The 21970-nt window shown below is 33.0% G+C and overlaps 1 protein-coding gene across 1 annotated transcript; it reads right to left on the bottom strand.

Moving 5' to 3' along the window:
- Positions 1-2180: 2180 nt before the first annotated feature.
- Positions 2181-14239, bottom strand: LOC128246637 (GTP-binding protein Di-Ras2-like). Its single transcript, XM_052964940.1, has 2 exons — positions 14092-14239; positions 2181-4832 (listed from the first exon to the last, which is right to left on the bottom strand). Exon 2 carries the CDS (start codon positions 4250-4252, stop codon positions 3521-3523), a length of 732 nt encoding a protein of 243 aa, XP_052820900.1. The 5' UTR covers positions 4253-4832; positions 14092-14239; the 3' UTR covers positions 2181-3520.
- Between the last annotated feature and the right edge of the window lie 7731 nt (positions 14240-21970).

The raw sequence follows: 21970 nt of genomic DNA, 5'->3' as shown, positions 1-21970 counted from the left end.
TTGCGTAATTTTAATAATCGCCTGAAAATAATTACACTTCATTGTCTTCGTCAAATAACAAATTTAATATCATTTTAAAGCCTTAATACCAAGGTGAATAATTTCATATGAGCTTAAGATGTTAAAACCGAAGTTTTATAAGGAATCTTATTTTACATTTCTATATAATATATATGGCCACCATTTCGAGGTTTGCACTTATAATGCATAAAAATATGGGATAAACCCAGTAGACAAACTCCATTTGCGATGACCACATTTTAACGCACATGACAAAGCCTAACTAACGCTTACCTAGACATCCAGAACAAACACAACAAGCATACCACACATGCATCAAGCCATTTTCATTAAATCAAATAGTTGTGATGTTGGAATAGTACCTTAGGTCTAAGCATCGGTTTATTCTGTTTCGATCATTTCGTTGCGAATGTTGACATGATTTAACCAAATATTTGGTAAAACAATGTTGCTTTTATAGCTTCGTTAGACATTGAAATTCCCCATATTCCTTAGCAAGGCAAGTGTAAATTTCAAAGTGACATTTGAGAGGACTAGTTTCCAATAAAAACCAGACGATGAGAATATATTAAATGCATGTGCTTCAAAATTATTTATTTAAATAAAGTTGTAACATTAGTCCGCTTTAATTCACAGCTTAAACATTTTGGAATCAAAAAGAATATTTGAAATCTACACATGATTCAGAATCACAACGCATGATCCGTTGCACAGTTACATCCCTTACATCATTTTGGAACTGTTTGTTTTTGCGCAATATGTATATGAAAAACTACAATAAGGAGGTCAGTAGCCGCAAATTAAAACACAAACCCCGTTTAATGACACAGGGTAAACGCCAAAGACATAAGACCCTAAAACAAAAAAAATCAAACAAGAAGCATGGAACAACAGCACAAAACTCCACAAACTGCACAGTGCATATATGCTACATAAAAACTAGGGGTATTTATAAAGGACAGTTAGATACCGAATTGGAACGGTCAGTAAAATGTAAATTTACTGGGGGTTAAAACTAGTTTGTATGCAAAATCCCATTTTAATAACCACAACCAAAACACAATATATATATATATATATATATATATATATATATATATATATATATATATATATATATATATATATATATATATATTTGATGTGTTGAAAATAATCGATGAAATAGAAAGTAATGCTTAAAGGTCGACAGGTTCGCTATAGGTTCTGTCTAAATAAGTTTAACTGAAATAACGTGATCAGTTAGGCAGTCGTACATATTTTAATATAAGGTCCTTGAAATTCAAAAATAATTTGGCATTTAAATTATTTCATCTATGAACATGGTTGGCCTTTTACGGAGGCCATCACCATGACGCTTTATCTGTTGTGCGTCGACTCCAATGCTTTTATTAATTGTATAGGTACTAGTACATAGTAGCTGGTCAGCATGTTGTTCGGTAGATTTGTCCGAGCTGAAACTTAAACACAAAATGATTGAAAGTCATTTTGTGCAAACACGTAGATTGTATATTCTACAGCAAATCATTGTTTGACAAGTCAAGTCAGTAAAGCGGTGTATATCCACTATTGCTCACCTGGTGTCATACGTTTAAGATAAATTAGGTTAACGAAGAAACGAATATTCTACTTTCATGGAAAAAATAAACAATTAATGTGATAAGATTGCATATACGTTTTACGTACGGGGCATTCTGACTTGGACATGGTCGTATAGTTATACACTGACATTTTTAGTTGAGCTTTACCGTTCGTATTATAACAATTACCTCGACGTTTTGGATACAGCACAATCAAACGAAATAGCAGTGTTTTCTCTGGGCAAGGCAATTATTCAGCCAAGACACCTCTTGGCATGGTGTATGTCCTTCAAACAATTGGATGGCTTTAGTATTGCTTGAATCATCACGTTGTTTACTATCGGATGGCATTCATATTGAGTCAATTATTGTAAAGTACGAGGAGAGCGTTGCTTCAAAATATGCCAATGTGTTCGTTAATCGTCATTAGACTTCTTTGGACTCGCGACACTAACAACAAAGTTTAAGCGTAATAAAAGTATTTAATGAATTGAAGTAACATTGAAAAGTACAAAATTAACATATATTATACAAATGCATGTAGCAAAGTCAATAGCTATTGTACAGCTATTGCATGAAGGAAGTTTTAATATTCGAAATGTAATATGATGTAACCAGACAAGGAAACAGCTATTAAGCTATTTATCATCAAGTTAATGATCAGAAACGAAATAAGGTTGATATGGTTTTTGCAACATCTTCCAATGATATGCGGTGGTCAAAAACAATGCCGAATGTATGAGTTATAAATAAATACTCTTTAAGACAGATTTATATTGTATATTATGTATCTTCAATATTACTATTCAAGCCAAACTCTATTAAGTTCATGTTTTTAAGTTAACAAGCAATATATATTTAATATGTATAGTTAATATGCAAAATAATTTATGGGTGTTTTAAACAAAAAGTCTACTTATATGTTGCTATTCATCAAATGTAAAATAGTGCATGATTACCCATGCATATCTGTTAGTTCTTTATGGAGACTGGTTGTTGGTTAAGTTGAACTATGGATTGTTAAATACAAAGAAATGTGGTTTTAGCGAAATTTCTAATTACAATCTATATTTTTGAACTTGGCTAACGCATAGTTCATAACGACAGTTTTCTGTTTATGATCACATCATATTAGATAGCTGAAAAGTCATCCATGTTCGTCTAATGCAAGATACAGTGTGATATAATTTCTTTGTGAGATGAGCCTGTTGATATATAAAACATTAAAATATTAACTAGAACGCAATATAATTAATAGCCGTTAGCAATCGTGTCAACATTTCTAATTTGTTAAAGACTTTCAAAAGTAATATAAGCTCTAGTCTAATGTAATTTAGTACTTTGCACGAGAATAGACGGCCTTATGTTTCTGAAAGCCCAAAGTTTGGACACACAACAACAATTTTTCACAGCAGTCAATCTTTTGCACAATAAAAGAAAAATAAGAACACAATATTTAGCGAACATAGTGTACATTTAACTTAACCCACTGCCGTTTGAAAAGAATTATACTGTTTTTGAGGGTAGCAAGATATTGTGTTAAACTGAAACGATGGTATAAAATAAAATATACCACTTATTAAATATAAAATGTAGAGAAGGACATTAGTTTACTTAGTATAATGTTTCATGTAACCACGACAATATTGTTAAACTTACTGAAACTAGTCAATCAAGGGTCTAATATCACAGCTGGAAATATTCTAAATATGCTTAATTAATCTGGATAACTATTGCATTCCAATAACAGTTCCAATCTTGATTAAATGATTTAAAAAAGTTTCCTAGAAAGCTTATAGGTGCATACATTTGATTACTTGTCATCAAAATAAATCACATAGTACGTATTGTCCAAATCGCTAGAATACGCTAAACAGCTTTTGTCTTTCATTTGTCAAGGGCTATTTAATCAGAAATGTCTAAGAAATACCACAGTCCTGTCTGTGATGGGAGCGGGCGTGAGACTTTCGAATCTTTGGCTTACTTCCTCGGCGAATAAGACTTCTGGTTCGACTAAACTTGCTCCCATTTTCACTAGTTTTATCGGCACTGACCTCTGCCTGGGATTGCACCTCCAGGGAATGTTCACTCAATCTGCGCGGCATAAAGGGTTCATTGATCTTTGCTCTTGGATTCTTTGCCTTTTCCATCAGTAATTTGAACACTTCTTTAATGCTTTCGTCGTTTTTAGCAGATACCTCGACAAACGCACCACAGTTTTCATCGTTATAAACCCAGTTGAGAGCGTCGAATTTTTCCACTTGCCTGTTATCCTCAAGGTCAACTTTGTTACCAACAACAACACACGGCAAGTCCTCATAATTACTTCTTGCTTCCTTGATCTCTTCCCACAAGCGTTTGACCTCTTCAAACGTTTCGGAGCTGGTCACCGAATATACTAGAATGAAGGCATGGGCTGTGGTAATCGAAAGGCGCCTCATTGCCGGAAATACCAACTTTCCGGCGGTGTCCAGAAAATCCACTATAACCTCCGCACCTTGAATAGTGTATTCCCTAGCATACAAGTCTTCTACTGTTTCGAGGTAAGTATCACTATAGGTGTTGAACAGAAACCTTTTCAAAATGGAGCTTTTCCCGACACCGCCAGCGCCGAGAAATACAACTCTGTTTCTTTGGTCTTGTTCAGTCATATTTCCTTTTCATTAGCGTTTGATTCGATATGTGGTATAATTCAGGCCTTTCTTATAGCATTTACGTAACTTTTTCTAGTACAACAACTAAGCTGACTTTATGATTGCAAATAATTGGCAAAAGCTAGATGAAACTGTAATATAAGGCCCACTTGTTTGAGAGTGAAACCTTTTATACCTAATCTAAGCATTCCAAATTGTTCAAACAACTATGAAATATTTAGCTTACAAAGTTGACATGAAACTAGCTTTTACAGGTTGTAAATCCGTGTCCTTTCACCTCTAAAAAGCATTAGCGCGCTGTAAATGAATTGTTACCAGACATTATTGCGGATTCAGAACTTCATGTTTTCCAGTAATTCAATTGCCTCAGAAGTGATACATCGTTCAAACTAGGAAGATGTCGGTGGGAAAAAAGAGTGAAACCTATAGTCAATACGAGCGAAAGATATGTATTTTACATTAACTTTCCGTGTCTGTTTTTCGTGGTATATTCTCCCAAAGGATAGTTCGCTTGCTAATTGAAGGACCAGATCCTCTGTTTTTGATCATTTTTGTTGTCAGTACGATAGAACACGGTCTGAAAAATAGGAAACAATAGGAAATATTAAAAACGCGGCAAGGCAGAAATCTGAAAATTATTTTTATTAATGTTATATAACTCGCATTGAACCGTCCATATCACGCTACTATTGCGTTCAGTTCTCGTATCATGCTAGAAACCGAATGTTGAGTGGTCCCTGTTACGCATTGCGTTTTATTCAAATATACACTGCTCCTTCTAGAAAACTGGATAAAAAAATGTTCATCATAAACATAAATGTATCTTCGGTAAAGATATCCTCGGGGACAATTACTAAATTTAATATTGCCGAGGCAACGAAGAAGAATGTATCAAATGGTTAATCTCCTTCGTTCTTAATTCGATATCAACGTAAATATTTTTTTGCGGAAAATTTAGTAATGGAAATGTTAGATGCGGAACAAAATGGCGATTTGTGAAAGTATTTTGGTGTTTTGGCGGATAATTACACCTGGTAAGTATTTTTTATCACTTTTGTTGCAATAAAAATACGTCTACCCGGCTTGAATTAAAATTGATTGACTTCCAAACGTACCTATTGGGCATTTAACGTAATTCAGAACTCCTTTTTTCAAAAATGACATTTCTTAGAGTAAGAAATCTTTTAAGAACTTTTTATCGATTAAATCGAAAGACTTGTTTTGCCGCGTACATACTGTGTTCTAATAAAAGAGTTGGTCGACAGGTCATCATTAGTTTGCTTGTACTAAAGGTAATTGTTGCATACCACAATAAGGTGAACTTATGTGTATGGTTTTATTACTTATCAATGTGTTGTGTAGTTTCTTTGTATTTAACCAGGTATACTCTTCTGTTGCTTTTAGCACATGTTCCAGCTGACTATGTTCGGTTTGAACATACCTCATGTGGTTGTTTTATGCCACATAGGTATTTGGTCAAATAATTAGATTTACTGTTAACGGATAACACATGTGTTTTTGTATATCTTATTTTAATCAGAGTGATATAGCTCAAATGAAAATAAAAATTCGAACGTTGAAAGTTTATATGTTTGGGCTACTAAAAGAAAATAACCGTCGACCAATTAGAGATGATACGTGGAATATTCCCCACGGGGTGTTTTAAAGCCCCGCAACAAGGCGCTTGGATTCTTAAACCGGAATTACTCTAAAAATCAAAAATGCGTTTTCGTGAGTTTGAACCATTGTCTTTGAAAATACCAACTATGTTGTGGTTTGTTCCACCAATAGCACGTACTTATTGGATTTTCACCGCATACAGCTGCAAGTATCATCAATGCATTTTGATAATTGTACGGCACACATGCTACTCGTTGTCGGTAAAATCCCGTGATATTTCTAGTTAATAGCAACTGTTTACCTCGCTACGTTCTTAGTTAAAACACGCATGCTTTATACTTGAAACCCTTATGTTAAAAATATATATATAAACTTAGTATTCGTACAGCATATACGATTTTAATAAAGCAATGCAAAACTATAATTGAAATAGTTTTTATGGCATTCTTTTAAAAGTGTCTTTGTTAGTGACAGCTTTCAGACTCAAAATAAATAACATACTCCGGAGTACGACGTCGGATGGTGAAAAAATGCTAGTTTTTGTACTATCAAGAACGAAAATTACACAAGGGGACGACTCACGAACTCATGTTTAATAAGAGGTCGGTAGCATGGACTGTGATAAAATGTCGAAATGTGTTTAAGTAGTGCCAGAACACATCAGCCGAATAAAGGATCGCGGCTAGGGGTATCCATTGCACGCATTCCCTTACATTGTTTGCGTCTTATCTTGTTTGCGTCACTACTTGTGATATTTCTGTTTATACGCGTGTAAGTTTAACATCAAAATTATACCAACAAATTGCGGTGATAACAGATATCTAGATTAAGAGATAAGGCTAAAAATGAAAAATCATTATTGTTATAATAATGACATAATGTTGTTTAAAAAAGATATATTTACCATATGACCAACATTGTATATAGCTATATTTCAGATGTAATCAATTTACAGCAATGTACGCATGGATATAGTAAAAAAGACACGGGTTCCATAAAAACACATTAATGAACAAATCCAGTTTTCACCTGTTGAATAAACGCATACAATATTGAGTAAAGCTGCCAATGGCTATCGATCAATGGTAAAAATAGTTTCTCGCATGTTGTGCATTTCGTAGTATGGTTTGTTAATTAATATAACCGATGACATTGCTTTACAATAGAGAATAGTTACGTGCCTGTAGGTTAAACTGGTTTGAGCGCAACGTTTAAATCCTCCGTTAAATAGGCTTCATACATTTTATGTCCTCCTTGTTTTTAAAATAGGTTCCCCAAAATAGAATATTTTGGAAATCGACATTGATGGAAGCTATCGAAATCCTAACATATACATATGACTCTCATTTACAAGTCTTAAACAATATATTTTCAACACAAAATCGACATTGGTGCAAGCTTTAGAATCTCTAACATTTATATGAGAGTGACATTTAAAAAGGAAAATGTCAAAATGGAGTTCGAATTTGCATTACAGAATTCTACGATGTGCGTAAGTTCAATCAACAACGGTTAAAAGCCTTATGGGTCACTTGGCAAAGCTTTTCGTGCTTACAATTCTAAAAATATATTTTGGTTAGATGGTTTAAATGGTTATTTCAGAATAGAAATACTCTTGCATGCATAATTTCTTTATTCTACTGTATTATATTGCCATCTAACGCCGAAAGGCACTTATCTTCTTTGTCCTGAACATGGCCAGGTAGCGTTAACGCACCATCTGTATAATAACGCATTGCAAATTATGCAACATTATAATAGTAACACCGCGTTTGTCATACAAGGAAGCATTATATAATAAATACTGGTAATACTTTCGGCCGTAATGACAGCATGAGTGTCTCTTAGTCCGTCCGTCTCTCTGTCTGTCTGTCTGTCATATTGCTTCTTAACTCAAAACATTAACACAATTAACGACGAAAAGCTGTTTAAATTGGATGCTTAAATAGAGACCATAATTGTAGCGTCTTGGTATCCATTATTGGATAGGTTTGTGATATAGTCTCCACTAAGGAAGCAACAATAAGAACACCCATTAGGTTGCAATCTGAAAGACATCTTAGCTCCTAGAGTGGTCACCCTTTACAGAATCAATTACAATTTCTACGGAATTTTTAAAAACCATAAATTGTACTCAGGAGAAAGTAATAGGTTTATAGAAACCGGAATAATATCAGGCAATTATGCTTATACATATTAGTTTGTTCGGTGCGTCGTCATGTTCTTATCAGACAGATACATCCTTTCCGGATATTATGTTTTTCGAGGAATGGTTTTTTTAATGTCTTTTATATTTTATCATAAGATAAATACTCGGTTTTCAGGAGCACAGATGTTTGATTATGTTTTGTCGTGGCGTCCATTAGCCCCTTATCAATATAATTATAAAACAGATGAACGTCTCCATGTGAACATATCAGAAGATTATTTTCGGAATCCGGCTTCAATACTGTTTTCCTCAATCGTATGTTTACTATATCGAGTTGTATTTGTCATCAATTGTTATTTAAAACTTGTAGTAATTTGAACAATTCGACGTACATCGCTCTTAGTAAAATAAGCCAAATGAAATGCTGTTTTGGATGTGTGATAGCAGTATGCATTTTTAATAATATAATTTGAGGTATTTTAGTATTTTTCAATTATAAAAAGATAGAGCGGCATATACATACGTTATTCACAAATATCCATATCGTGTTATATACTGCTCTAGAAATTCAATTAGCAAAAATACAAATGTATTGATTGCTGTTTAGCTCTCACGTTTGGTACGCATTTGTACTCTTATGCCTTTCAGGCTGATTGAAATAGTTTGCATTTGTTCATAATTGTTTCGCTGCTGTTATTGTTAAGTTATATTTCGGTTGTTCTTCATATGTTTTCCTTTCAAGACTCCCGGTCAATTATAACTTTTTGTAGCCAAATCATAGCTCCACATAAACATTATCTCTCGCTTTGATCCAGTTATAATTGTTACAAAATTCACTGATCATTGAATTTACAGGATATTCAGATCAGAGTGGCATTGTATAAAAAGTTTAAAAACATATCTGTCTTTGTGCTGCTTCAGTTTCTCTGTCCTTTTTCTTTGGTAATCTATGAAATGTCCTGATAATACCTTATGTCAAAGAAGCATCGATATACGACTGAATGGGTATAATGGTGTTGAAAGATTCACATGTACTTCGTAGCCATTCTATACTTTGTCCACCCGAAATAGACTTGATAATGTTGGCTTTTTAATCTAGGGAACCCATCCTGCAGGTTAACTGAATTTTGATGATGAAATATTCGTTCCACGTCTCGATGGACGTCGTGGTTGCCCAATCTATAATTGGTAGTAAAAATCGCCGAAACCCAAGCAAGGGTTTCACTGTCCGATACTGGTTGTCGACGTATTAGACTGCAAAGCCCTTGCCCAGGAATGGCATGTATGGATGTCGTCGTATGATACTGTAAAGCATCGCGAGTTCGGAAGTCGACATCTCAGATTGAAAGCCCGTTCACATGAATGGCATGTTCGGAAGCATAGGAAGGACGCCTTTGGATGGCGACGATTTCGACTACAAAGCCAATGTACAGGCATGGCATTTGTTTGCACCGATGTCATCTATCTTTTTCAATTTGTTATGTTTCTTTGGACTATTTCATCGAGCCTGACGAAATGCATTGCGGTATTGCATGCCTTGTACATATCCTCTTTCATTATTTTGGTCGATGCTATTCTGAACTGTCCATCTGGAATCTCAATCCACTTAGTAATGGTTTTATTACTTCATCGAAATAATGAGGAGTACATTTTGAAAGTGGCATCGTCTACTGTAATTTTATTTAGTGAAGCTAAATTCAGAAATTATAATCTATTTGAATCTTCTTTTCAAACACGTTGAGAATAATGAAATCAGTAGCTTTAATTAAAATGAACAAAGTACTCGTCATCACGACGCTTTTGCCCAATATTACAACTATTCGGTTACTTGACAGTTGATAGCGGAATGGGTATGTGTTTTCTTACCAAAGAAAGCTCTATTCCAATCCAGAAGTATATGTAGATTGATCAGAACGGGACTATATGGCTAAATGAGTGAAGTTGAGTTAGTGAGTTTATGGTTGTCGTGAATATATATATATATATATATATATATATATATATATATATATATATATATATATATATATATATATATATATATATGTCTGTTATTATTCTCTCCGGCTTTAGAGTTATGTATATGTTTAATTTAAAAGGGTGGCATGCCAACCAACACACAAATTGAACTGCCAGTTTACATGGTAGAAGCTACTCTCAAATGGGTAAACCACATCTGAATTTTGATAATTATCTATGTAACAAATATCAACGTAAAACAATTGGTGCCGATTATATTTTTTGAGAATCGATCTTGTGTAACATTTGTATTATATATGAAAATCGCTCTGTATATCTTAGTAGAAGTATAATCATGGTGGATAATTCTTAACATATAGACTTCATTGATTAACAAATTCATTTCAAGCTTTACAATCCGTAAATAGGAAGCGAATAATGAGATTTGTAAGCATTCTTGACAGATTTGATTTATAACAGACTGAACGCGCTGCTAACAATATGAATAGAACATGAATAGCTTTTTATATAACATTGTTGTTTACAGCGAAACAATGCTGCTTTATTTGCATTTTCCCCGCTTGGTGAATAAGTATTTCCACGTTTGCTGTTTTGTTTAACTCCAGTTGATTATTCATTATAGTGTCTGCTTATGTTTCTATGAAAACATGCTGCCATCAGCCATAGAATTTGCATGCAAAGAAGTATTCCATTTCTTATATACAAAGTTTATTATGCGATACACCTCGATAAATATCAACTTTTAATCAACTCATTTTATGAGAGATAGCGCTGTTAAAAAGGGTAACAGAGACTTTTTTCTTATTTTCCATTTTAGAAACTCTTTTGTCTGGGCTTTTCGTAAAGGAATAAACGAATAATAAACTGAAAGAACTGGTTTGAGCGCAACGCTTAAATCATCCGTTTAATAGGCTTCAAACATGTTCTGTCCTACTTGTTGTTAAAATAGGTTTCCTGAACATGGCCATGTAGCGTTAACGCACCTTATGCATAATAACGCATTGCAAACTGATAACATGCGACAAAATCGAAAGAAAACGCATACACTGACTGTAGTATTACGATTTGCATCCAACGTATATACATGCATTCATGATACAATTCACCAGATGTGATATAGGTTCCCAGAAAAGCGCAACATAAGTCATTGTATTTTGACACAGTTATGTGTTATGTCATAAAATGAGTTGACACTGAGATTAAAACTTGTTTTTCTTATTTCAGTTATTTTTAGTTAGAAACTGTTTTGCCTGAGCATTCATAAGGAAATATAAGCATTATAAATTGAAAGAAAACGCAAACACTGCCTGTAGTATTACGATTTGCATCCAATGAAAATGCATTCACGATACACTTTACTAAATGTGATATACGTTCTCAGCAAAACGCATATTATCCAACATAAGTCATTGTATTTCTGCGAACTATTTATGTAAAATATGCAGCACCTGATGCAATCGTATCTTTTCCATAAAATAACCACATGATCGGTTCAGATATAGTGATAATTGAAATTATATACTAGATATGTTTAAGCCTTTTCGTACTTGTAAATTTTAACGGAAACGAAAACACCTGAGCAACGTATAACATATTTAATGTCATACATATCCCGTTCCTTAGTTATCTGTTGACACTTGCTTGTCTTCTGTAAAATACAAACGTCTTCAAATTTCAAATCTTAATGATTGGTCGGTTACAAGTATTACATCGATCGCTTTTTATTATTTATATTTTTATACAGAATAAAGTACGTTTAAAACTGTGTACGTGCAGATAAGAAGCATATATATAATAAAATATTCACGAATATGTACTAGATATTTAGCTAAGAGGATGTAACATCTTACTTCTATGACCTCATGTTAACGGTTTACGCTCTTAATGACTTTATTTGAGCTGTTCAACATTGTTAAAACAACATTCATGTTTAAGTTGTTGTTTTTCTGAAAGCATGCTAGACAATTGATGAAATAACAGAAGTCGTAAATGAGGGTGTAACCTGTGGTCTTAGCATCGGCTGATTCAGTTTCAAAATGTATCATTTCAATGCTGATGATGCATTTACTGACCTTTACGTAATTATTATTATCCGAATTTTTGCTTGACTTTTCGCTGCAGTTTTAATTGAAGTTGATATCAGCTCTAATAAGGCTTACTGTTATTCTACATAAAGTTACCGGTTGGAACCGATCATTTTTAGTAGCACTATCATATCCATATACATTAATAGTGTCAAGTGAACAATTTAATATTGACGTATTTACAAGCAACTGTCAATTGTGATATAAATAACCGTTCTTTGTAGGGATAATCTTTTTGTTTGTATTGTATTTTATTCCAATAATATCTTGTCTTTGGATGTTTTGAAAGCAGAAATTTTTATCAGGGCATGTTGTATTGATTTATCTGGATTATAAAGGAATTTCATTATGCGTGTTCTCGAATCATGTCAACTACATCGTCCTTAAACTCCTGTTTAATTCATACATAATTGGTGTTAAACTGTTTTAGCGTCATGGATCCATGAGTATGACTTTTTTCTAATACACATAACCTTGGGAGAATGATGGGGCAATTCCCGTAAGAATTCAAAACCCAGACATTTTGTGCCGGCAAACATGGACAGCTATCTTTAATCGAATTAGTTATTTACCAAATCAGGATGAAAAGTGTATCAATCACATTCGTCTTGAATTTTATTCTTTGAACAAGGCTGTACGATCCGCTGCAGGCCAAGATATGGGAAAATTACGTTTTATCTGTATTGCCCAGACGTTTTTATATATTGACAGGTCACTAAAACTATAACATTTGCATTAGCTTTGTCTGGAGAAAGTTATCAAGCTGATTAATCTTCTGCAAATATAGACGACTTAAAAAGCGGAAATGTATGTAAATATCTCGAAAAAAAATAGGTGTGCGTCCAACACAAATAAAAATAATAACAAAATAATTATGCTTAAGTCTCCACACAATATCAATATTTTTTGTATATATCAATTTGATGTCAATTCGCCCTGTCTGCGTGTTCTCCTAAATCATAACAAGCCTGGAATGTTCTTGTGTAAGTAACGAATTTTGAAAGGTAATGTTTATAACGGCTTTATATGTTCAGTATATGTTTTGTTTATATTGGCATCACTTATATTTCATTACTGCTTATATATTTGAAAAGTAGATTTTGTACAAACTGATAACTTCTTATGTTGTATAAGGTTTTAAACCGTTCAAAACCTTTTTTATTCACGCCCAATATGTCTTTTTTAAATTTGTCTTTGTCTTGATATAAATGAAAGAAATCTGATGTGTGTTAACAAAGGTGCCCGTATCATTTATACCCTATTTATACATGTGCAAAAGTAGAAACACATGAATTCAAAGCAGAACGAGTTGCTGTATTAATGGCTTATAAAAATCACCATTGATTTTCAAATTATTTTAAATAAATCCGTTTGGAACTATCACCGGATCGTGAGCATGAGCATAATCAGTGATGTAAAGAACTCGGATATACTCATATCATTTAAGAATGGTATCACACAATATTCAATAAACTCAGTAGACATGTTTCTAAAATAAAATGCCTGTGAAAAATATTGAGATTGTATTGTTAATATTACTTGTAAGCTGAGCTGAGCATTTCCACAAGCATACGTAAGTTCACACTGTCTTGAAATAGAAATTGGTTACTAAACAAGGTGTAAATACAAACTTTGTATTAAAAGCGGCTGTGAAAAAAGTGTTTTTTTTCCATTTTGATATGGTTCTTGTATGCAATTAAAGGTGTTGTCCAAAAAGTTTAGAATGTTTGAAATTTTAATTTAAAATATACTCCTATTTATGCCAATTTTCCAAGCTTCCGATTAAAGAAGTGATGACAGACTAAAAAACTAGTACTTATAATTATGGAACCAAATACTGGCTATACTAGTATCTGTTTAAAACAACTTTTAAACTTTTAAGTAGAAATAATTAATAATATGTATGTTGTTATTTCAATTTGTACTTGACAGTCAATATTTTATTAACAAAAACAAAAACGCGGCGATATCAAACAATTTTAAAGCAAAAATGAACGTCTTACCTGACTATGAACCCATTGAAATAGTATGGTCACCACTTGCAAACACTGCTATAATAACTGCTGTGTTCAGGGCTTACAGCGTCATTTAAACAATACCAATAGAACATTTCCAGTTGTCAGTATAGGCAAACATTGTCGCACTGGCGAATGGCAGAACGGAGGAAATATTTGTGGTTAAACTCGATATCTGGTCTTAAAAGATGCGCAGCTACTACTCCAATATTCATGAAAACGAAACGGTTCAGCCGCTAGCAAATTTCTTAATAACTACTAAGTAAGGTTTTAAAATGACTTCATGTTTCAATTATTGATAAGCATCGGTACTAAAGCTGACCGAATTACCCTAGAATTTAATTACCACGCAATGTTAGCAACGTTTGGAAATGTGGGAAAATGACACATGGCAGGTTTGCTTCTATATGCAACTATTTAATGGCGCAGTTAAGCAGAGGCCTCGACCAATGTACTGCATAGATACAACCAGACATATGCTTATTTTCGGGGATTAATTGGTATTTTCATTTCTTTTTTAGAATGCCACTTTTGTATACCATTTTGGCGCCCGTTGGACGCCCCTCACTCACTCAGGTTTGACCGCCAATGACAATAGTTCTTCGTGATTATATTTTAAAGTTTATTATTCATTTGTGTTTTAGTGCAAGCATTTATTTTCGTTCACCAATATGTATGTAGGAGTGCATTTATGTTCAAACGAACACATTGATCAAACCATACTTGTCGCCATTTACTGAATGAAATATTTGACAAAGTTTTACAAATAGGAGTGCATCAACAGTTAATCAGAAAGAATCAACATTTCGACTGTATTTCATGATACATAAGTATACAATCAATTTCACTGTCAGAGATCAGTGGGATTTGCCTTTAGAACTCCCTTCGAAAAGGAAAATTTAGAAATTTATAAGTGGTTTATCTTCTACCAGTGTGAATACTATTGTATTTGAATGTTCTCTAAAAAAAGTGTAAAATCCAATTTAAATCTAGTGCTACTTAAGTCTAAGACCATGTTTCTAGCAAAAATGTCACACTGGGCAGTTCAATTAACGTACGCGAACAAATAAAGTGGAACATGAATAAAAAATGATATTGATTCCTTACATTAATTTCTGTAATCATTTTACTCATCAATATTTTAGTCTCTTCACCTCTGTAGTTGTTGTACCAATGGCGCTATCCCTTACTGCAAAAGGTGAAGACGTTTTTACGACGTCAAAGTAGGTATGAATTACTGACGTTATATCTGTATATCTCGTAAATGAGCTGTGTATTTCACATGAATGTGTACACCACATGCATGCTCAAAAGTCTAGTTTTGTTAATTGTATTATACAATTTCATAATTCATCATAAAATATTCGAGAGGTTTTAAATGATCAATGAAAAAGCGTCTTTTTAAATATCATTATAAATATTGCTCAAGTTTTTAAAGGCGTTTGTATGCGTTAACATCTTAAAAAATTACAATACAATTAACATTGTTAACATTGACACGAGCATTGTTAATACATTTCATGTATGTAGGTGTGTCCAATAAAGCCCTTCATTCCATTAGTATCCAATAAGCTTGATTCATTTCTCTGAGTTCCTACTAGATGGTTTTGTGAAGTGTTCAGTCTCCTCTAAAAGGTCTTAGGTCTAGCCGGATTTACACGCCTATATCTAAAGAGTACTTTGTTAAAGAGCAACTAAACTGGATATGATGATCTTTTAATGTTTTCAATGTGCTGATCAAACACCATTATAGGAAACATAAATATATTTCAAAAAATATAATATATTTATGTTGTGCTCGCAAATTATAATTTATCACACAAACACATAGGCTGTTTATAAGATACAAACAATTAAGTTACAAAGTCAATTATGAAACCTAAACATTCTTAACAAATGAGACAGAAAATAAAAGAAAGAATGTGTATTCGATTAATCAAATAATGTAAATTGAAGATCAATGATCAAAATAATGTACAGTTTTACTTAACTTAGTTTCATGAATGATGAGACCGATTTGATCATAATCCACAGCGTAAAGTTAAACAGTTTAAATGGTTTGACATCTGAATTCGAAAGCATGTTATGAAGTGCATTTTTCAGATATTTGTGGAGAACAACACCCAACTGGAAAAAAGACAATATCATGCCTTTAACACTAGTTCTTTAAATTATTTCAACATATTGTTATTTATGTACATCCAGAAATTTCACAATGTAGTATTACTGCAGCATGTGATAGCAATTTAATATATTTTTAATATCATTTTCGACATCTTTGTGATATTTGAATGTTTGTAATGTTTTCATATTTTTTATAATGTATTCCTTAAAGGGGCTGTACTCTGTATGATAAAATTGCGAAAAAAAGAAGAAAATTGACGAAAACTGACATGGCATCGATGTGTAAAATGCATTGAAACTTACTAACTGAAGTACCACATAGTTTACAATTTATTTAAGTTTAGCAGTTATTTCGTATTTTTCCATTAAAAATATGACTGGGTATGTCTACCAGGTAGAATTCATTCCTCATGCGTGATTGGGTAGTCGGTGTTATCACGTGATATTACCGAGGTAGGTGTATAGCTTGATTATGTCACCCAATTAGAGTAAGCCGTCGTAGCTCAGTCGATACGACGTTGGACTGCATTTTTTGGCGACACGGGTTCGAACCCGGTCTCCGATACCATTTTTTTTTTAAATTTCGGTACATTTTTTACAATTATGATATCAAAGCGTAACACATTCTTTTAGATAATTGTCCTGAGATTCTTTATGGAAAAATCATTTTTTGGTGCCAATCATGTGTACAGTCCCTTTAAAACTTATTAATACTTCATCAAAACAGTTTATTAGTATGATTAATATATTGATTTGAGTGAAGGAACTGTACGTTTACCCTTGCTCAAATCCATACCGGACTCGAGAAGAAGGACTCCTCTTCAGAATCTGCCAGGAGAATTTAAGCCACTTTCTATGGAAATACGATCAGCCTTGCAATGCAGTTATATAAAAACTACTTTTCCATTTTTTGATAGTAATAAAAAAATAACTATGCATATAAGCTTTTGTCAAATCTTTGTGAATTGAACATTGATGCAACACTTAAAAACTAGTTTCATTTCCTTACTTATCGAAATAAAGGAAATGTTAATTGAAAGGGCAATACTTATTCGGATACACCAACCTACTTAATTAAACCACCATCGATAGCGAGTTTGATGTCTTAATCTTAGGTCTTTTTTCGAGATGTTGCTAAATGACTTCATAATTTTATTTTATTGTTTGCGACATTTTGTAGTTTATATAAGTCAGCTGCTTTTTTTTGAAGTACATATCCAAACTTGTTAGCTGTTAAACAATTTTCCCACTCTCAATGCCTCCAATCATTTGACCCTTGATCGCAAGTATGTGGTTCGAATTCTATGGGGTCTTTGCATTTCGTATAATTTTTAGTTTTGTTTTATTATTTTATCTTTAAATATTTAAAATTAAACGAGATGCATCTATTATACTGGTCCGATCGAATAATTTAACTTTTTACTGATTTGGATTTATCAATATGCTGTATAAACATTATTTGCTATTCCGTTCTGTTCTGTTCTGTTTCTAACATTCCTGTCAATATGAAACAGTTATTTATTCAAAATATTGTATTGTTGCTTATTTCTGAGTGTAGAATTATGTTTTTTTATTAAATGTCATAACTGCTCATGTTTGAAAATGAACTCTATTAAACTTGTTATTATTACTTTGAATATATTTTCCTCATACTTGCCCCTGCTTTTATTATAGAAACCATTTTAAACTTGAAAACTTTTTCATATTAGTATTGAAAAGTATACAATTTTCCTTATTTTTCCAAACCTTGTGACACGCTTAACGTATTATTAAAAGCATTAACCTTTTTAAAGTTTTAATTTGTAATTATTACAACACCTGTGATTTTTGTGTCCCGAATCGTGGTATGTAGTAATCTGATCGTCTATCCGCCGATCCGTCACTCCGTCTTCACGGTTTCGGATGAATATCTAAAGAATGCTAAGGCCAAGGGTTCTTCAACTTTGAAGGCAGATCACGACCACCAGACATAGTCTTTTTATATGAGATCAATTCGCCAAAGGTCATTGTCGTGGTGACCTTTTTTCTTGGTGAAGATTTCTTCCAGCTGAAAATAGGTGGGTCAAAGGTCAAGGTCCTAGTGACCGTTACTTGTAAAAACGTTGGTCAAAGATTAAGGTCGTAGTGACCTTGAGCTGAAACCCCGATATTGTACAATAAATGAAGAATGCTAGTTTCCAGATACCTCAGACGTTGTACGCTACTGAACTGCATCTTCTTCCTATTACTCATGTTTCCATTTTATGCGTCTTTGCTTAAAACTATAGGACAGAACAGCATCGCAGTATCATAACTAATATGAACAAATACAGAAACTAATCCAGAAGTCGAAAGCATAAACACAAACACCATTCAATGACACAGAATCAAAGCCACAAACAGAAAAAAAACAACACAGACATCCACAAGCACGACACAACACAAAGCTCCACAAACAACACACAACATAATTATATGACTAATAAAACTGGCAGGTAGCATGTCCTTAAGTCAGAGATAAAACCCTGAAATCCAAATGTAAATCAGATCATATACATAATTAAAATTTTCAATAAGAAAATATTACATGCAAATGCAGAGCATTATGTAAGACGAAAGCTTTTTTACAGTTTCAACAGAACATCACTGGGATATTGTGTTTATTTTTGGTTTTGTTCGATATGCTGCCTTTGCCATTGATTGCCTTTGGCGGAGAATGCTAGGCGCTAACCCTCCTGAGACAGACATCAGTAGTGTTGGTGATTACAGTTTAACAAGTACCCCTGTGGGAACGATGTGTTTTGCGGTAGTGATATATATCATGGTCGATGGCCAATGTTATTTGGGTTTAGTCAAAGATAAAGTAGTTTTCACAATACTTAAGAATGTGTATTGGTGAATTTAGCTAGCTTTACTGTCCAAACACCTTTAAAGATATTTATTTTGAGGTCTTTAATTAGCCAAACAAATACGACTGAATGTCATTTTATATCATTTTAAGAAAACAATAAAAAATGTTTGTTTCACTGAAAGATAACAGTTTATTTCACCTCAGTAAATATAGATTTTGATATTCACTCGATGGGATATATTGTAATCTTAACCAGAACATTGTTATGCTCTATATTTTATTTTAACGATATTTAACATATGAAACAACCCTGCAATATTCCATCGAAAATAACCTTTGATGTATATATGCATATATACACTGCTGTAGATCAATTCAAACTGAATAATACAATTTTCACCTTAAAATACTACGACTAATTCATATTTTCATTTATATTAACAATCTACTTCAACAGATGTACGGGCATACATCCGAGGTTATTTTCGATGGAAAATTGCCGAGGTGTTCCGATCCGAATAGATAATTATTAGTAATAAACGTCTATGCCACATTACCTCAGACCCTTGTTTACATTATACGTATTCAGGCATTTCTCGCCATCTTTTACACCAGAATTTAACGATACATATCTTTCTTTAGACACAAATTAGAATTCTTGCCAAGTCACGTTTGTTTCCTTGCTATAAAGTATAGGTTTAAAAAATAACATGAATTATGCAATGTTTTTACGAACCATGAATTGGATTGTCATTGCAAAAAATACTGAGCTTGTATCTAAAAGTTAGCACATCAATACTAAATAATTTAGAGAGACATTAAAATTAATATGGTTTTGAAACATTCAGATAAATGTTTTAAGACGCGAAAATCTTCCGAAAAGGTCAAGGCCATAATGTACACGAGGTAGATTAGTTGCGGGAAGATATATATCATTGATCTTTTTATTAGAATAAGTTTCTTTTGTAATATATTTATGATGACGTTCATATGTATTTTACTTAAACTTCTTTTAAACTTACTAATTTATGCATCTTTTGGTAGATCAGTCGTACTTTAAATGAGACAGTCAGGTAAGCCCTGTAAGAGAGAAGATCCAGTATAAACTGTGACGTTTTTTTTCCAACGGGGACATATTCCCTTTAATTTGAATAGCGAGAAAAAAAAAATACAAATACAAATTTCCATTAGGCTTTATCGAAAAATCTTTGTTTTCCCTTTTGTTTATTATGCTATTCTCCGAATAAACCACTTCGAATTTCGATTAACGTTATTAAATATAATAAAGTACTTTCTAAAAGAAATAATCTGCTTATATTTACACCTCAACGTTCATTCCTTAAATGAATTGCATTTCGGCAGTTGCGTTTATCAATCGATGAACGCAACATCTTTGGATATGTTCGGATCGCAATTCATCGCATTACAATATACAAAACAACTATTGATCTTGTTATTGTTTGTATTGTGTAAGGAGGTCCGGTAAAATATAAATCAACATTTTAGTAAGTGTTCATTTATTATATTTTTAATGTATTGTTGCCATTAGTGTTATAATTTTACGTTTAAAAGTGATTTCAAGTGGTTGATCTTTTCACGCGTTATTGTGACGTCATTTGAAACGTTACAGTCGGGTCGTTCTATTTACAAAATGGGTAAGAAAGGATTACTGAAAGGTTTTCTTAAATGAAATGAAGTATTTTTTTAACAATTCTTAAATGAATTATTGGTGTAAATATATGGAATGAATTGCGGGGTTGATGTCATTATCGGGGTATGAACGCAATTGGGCTGTTTAAGTGTGTGGAGTCCGAAGGATTTGTTTTGATTTTAATCCTTAATTAATTTGTATAATTTTGCTAATACTAGAGTCACGTTTTTTTTTAAAATTAAACTTCATGCAATGTTCTGTAATCATCTTGGATTTATAAATATTTGATACTAGCTATTTCGCCGTTTGTTTTTTGTTTATTACTGTCACATTAAATCTGCAATGCGTCGGAAAGAACATTGAATTCACACACACACACACACACACACGCACACACGCACGCACTCACACACGCACACACGCTCACACGCACGCACGCACGCACGCACGCACGCACACACACACATTATAAATAAAATTAATAATTTCAACGTGATTTATTAGCAATTGCATATTTTTTATTTGTACTTTTGTCAAAGCTATTTAGACTTATGCAAATGGATGTGGCTGTCCAAGTGATTGCGTCAATCCCTTCTAGTTTGTGTCAATATCTTTGACTGGCATTTAACCAAATCTAAGCCAGACTGCGGCCTTAATAACCCCGGTAGACGCAAGATGGAATACATAAGGTGTTATATAAAAAAAACACCTTCCGTGGTTTTACTTCGATTCACTATGTTTCAGTTGTAAAAAACATTTTCTTGTACGAGTTGGGATAATGATCTGTAGTCAGTTAACAATTGCGATCATTATGATGTGATAATACAGCATTTATAAGGGATGCAAAGATTTAACAATAACTATGTGGACCGTTACACATAGGAACCACTAACGAGGTGAACGAATGAGGATTTGAGAGCTTACTTTGCAAGTACATCACTCCATGATTTTACTTTAAACGAGCGCTTCTGTTGATCTCAAATGCATGCTGAGTTGATCAGCTTTGAACGTTTATCCCTTCCAACGCTAATATAATCTCCTGTGATTGCTTCATGAAACATGTACTTGTCAACAATATTCAGTCTAAAGAGCTCTAAGAACTGTGTGCGGATCACACTACTACATTTGAGATCTCCCATTGTTTATGATGCACCTTATTAAATCGATGTTAGTTATACTGTTTTGAAAACGATTTTATTTAAGCCCGATTATGAAAAATGCCTCTTATTTGATTTCTACTCTTGAGATCCTTTATGATCGGA

The sequence above is a fragment of the Mya arenaria genome, chromosome 2, assembly GCF_026914265.1.
Source record: "Mya arenaria isolate MELC-2E11 chromosome 2, ASM2691426v1".
Taxonomy (NCBI): domain Eukaryota; kingdom Metazoa; phylum Mollusca; class Bivalvia; order Myida; family Myidae; genus Mya; species Mya arenaria.
Note: the sequence above shows the minus strand (reverse complement) of the source record. Positions and strands in the feature narration are given on the sequence as shown.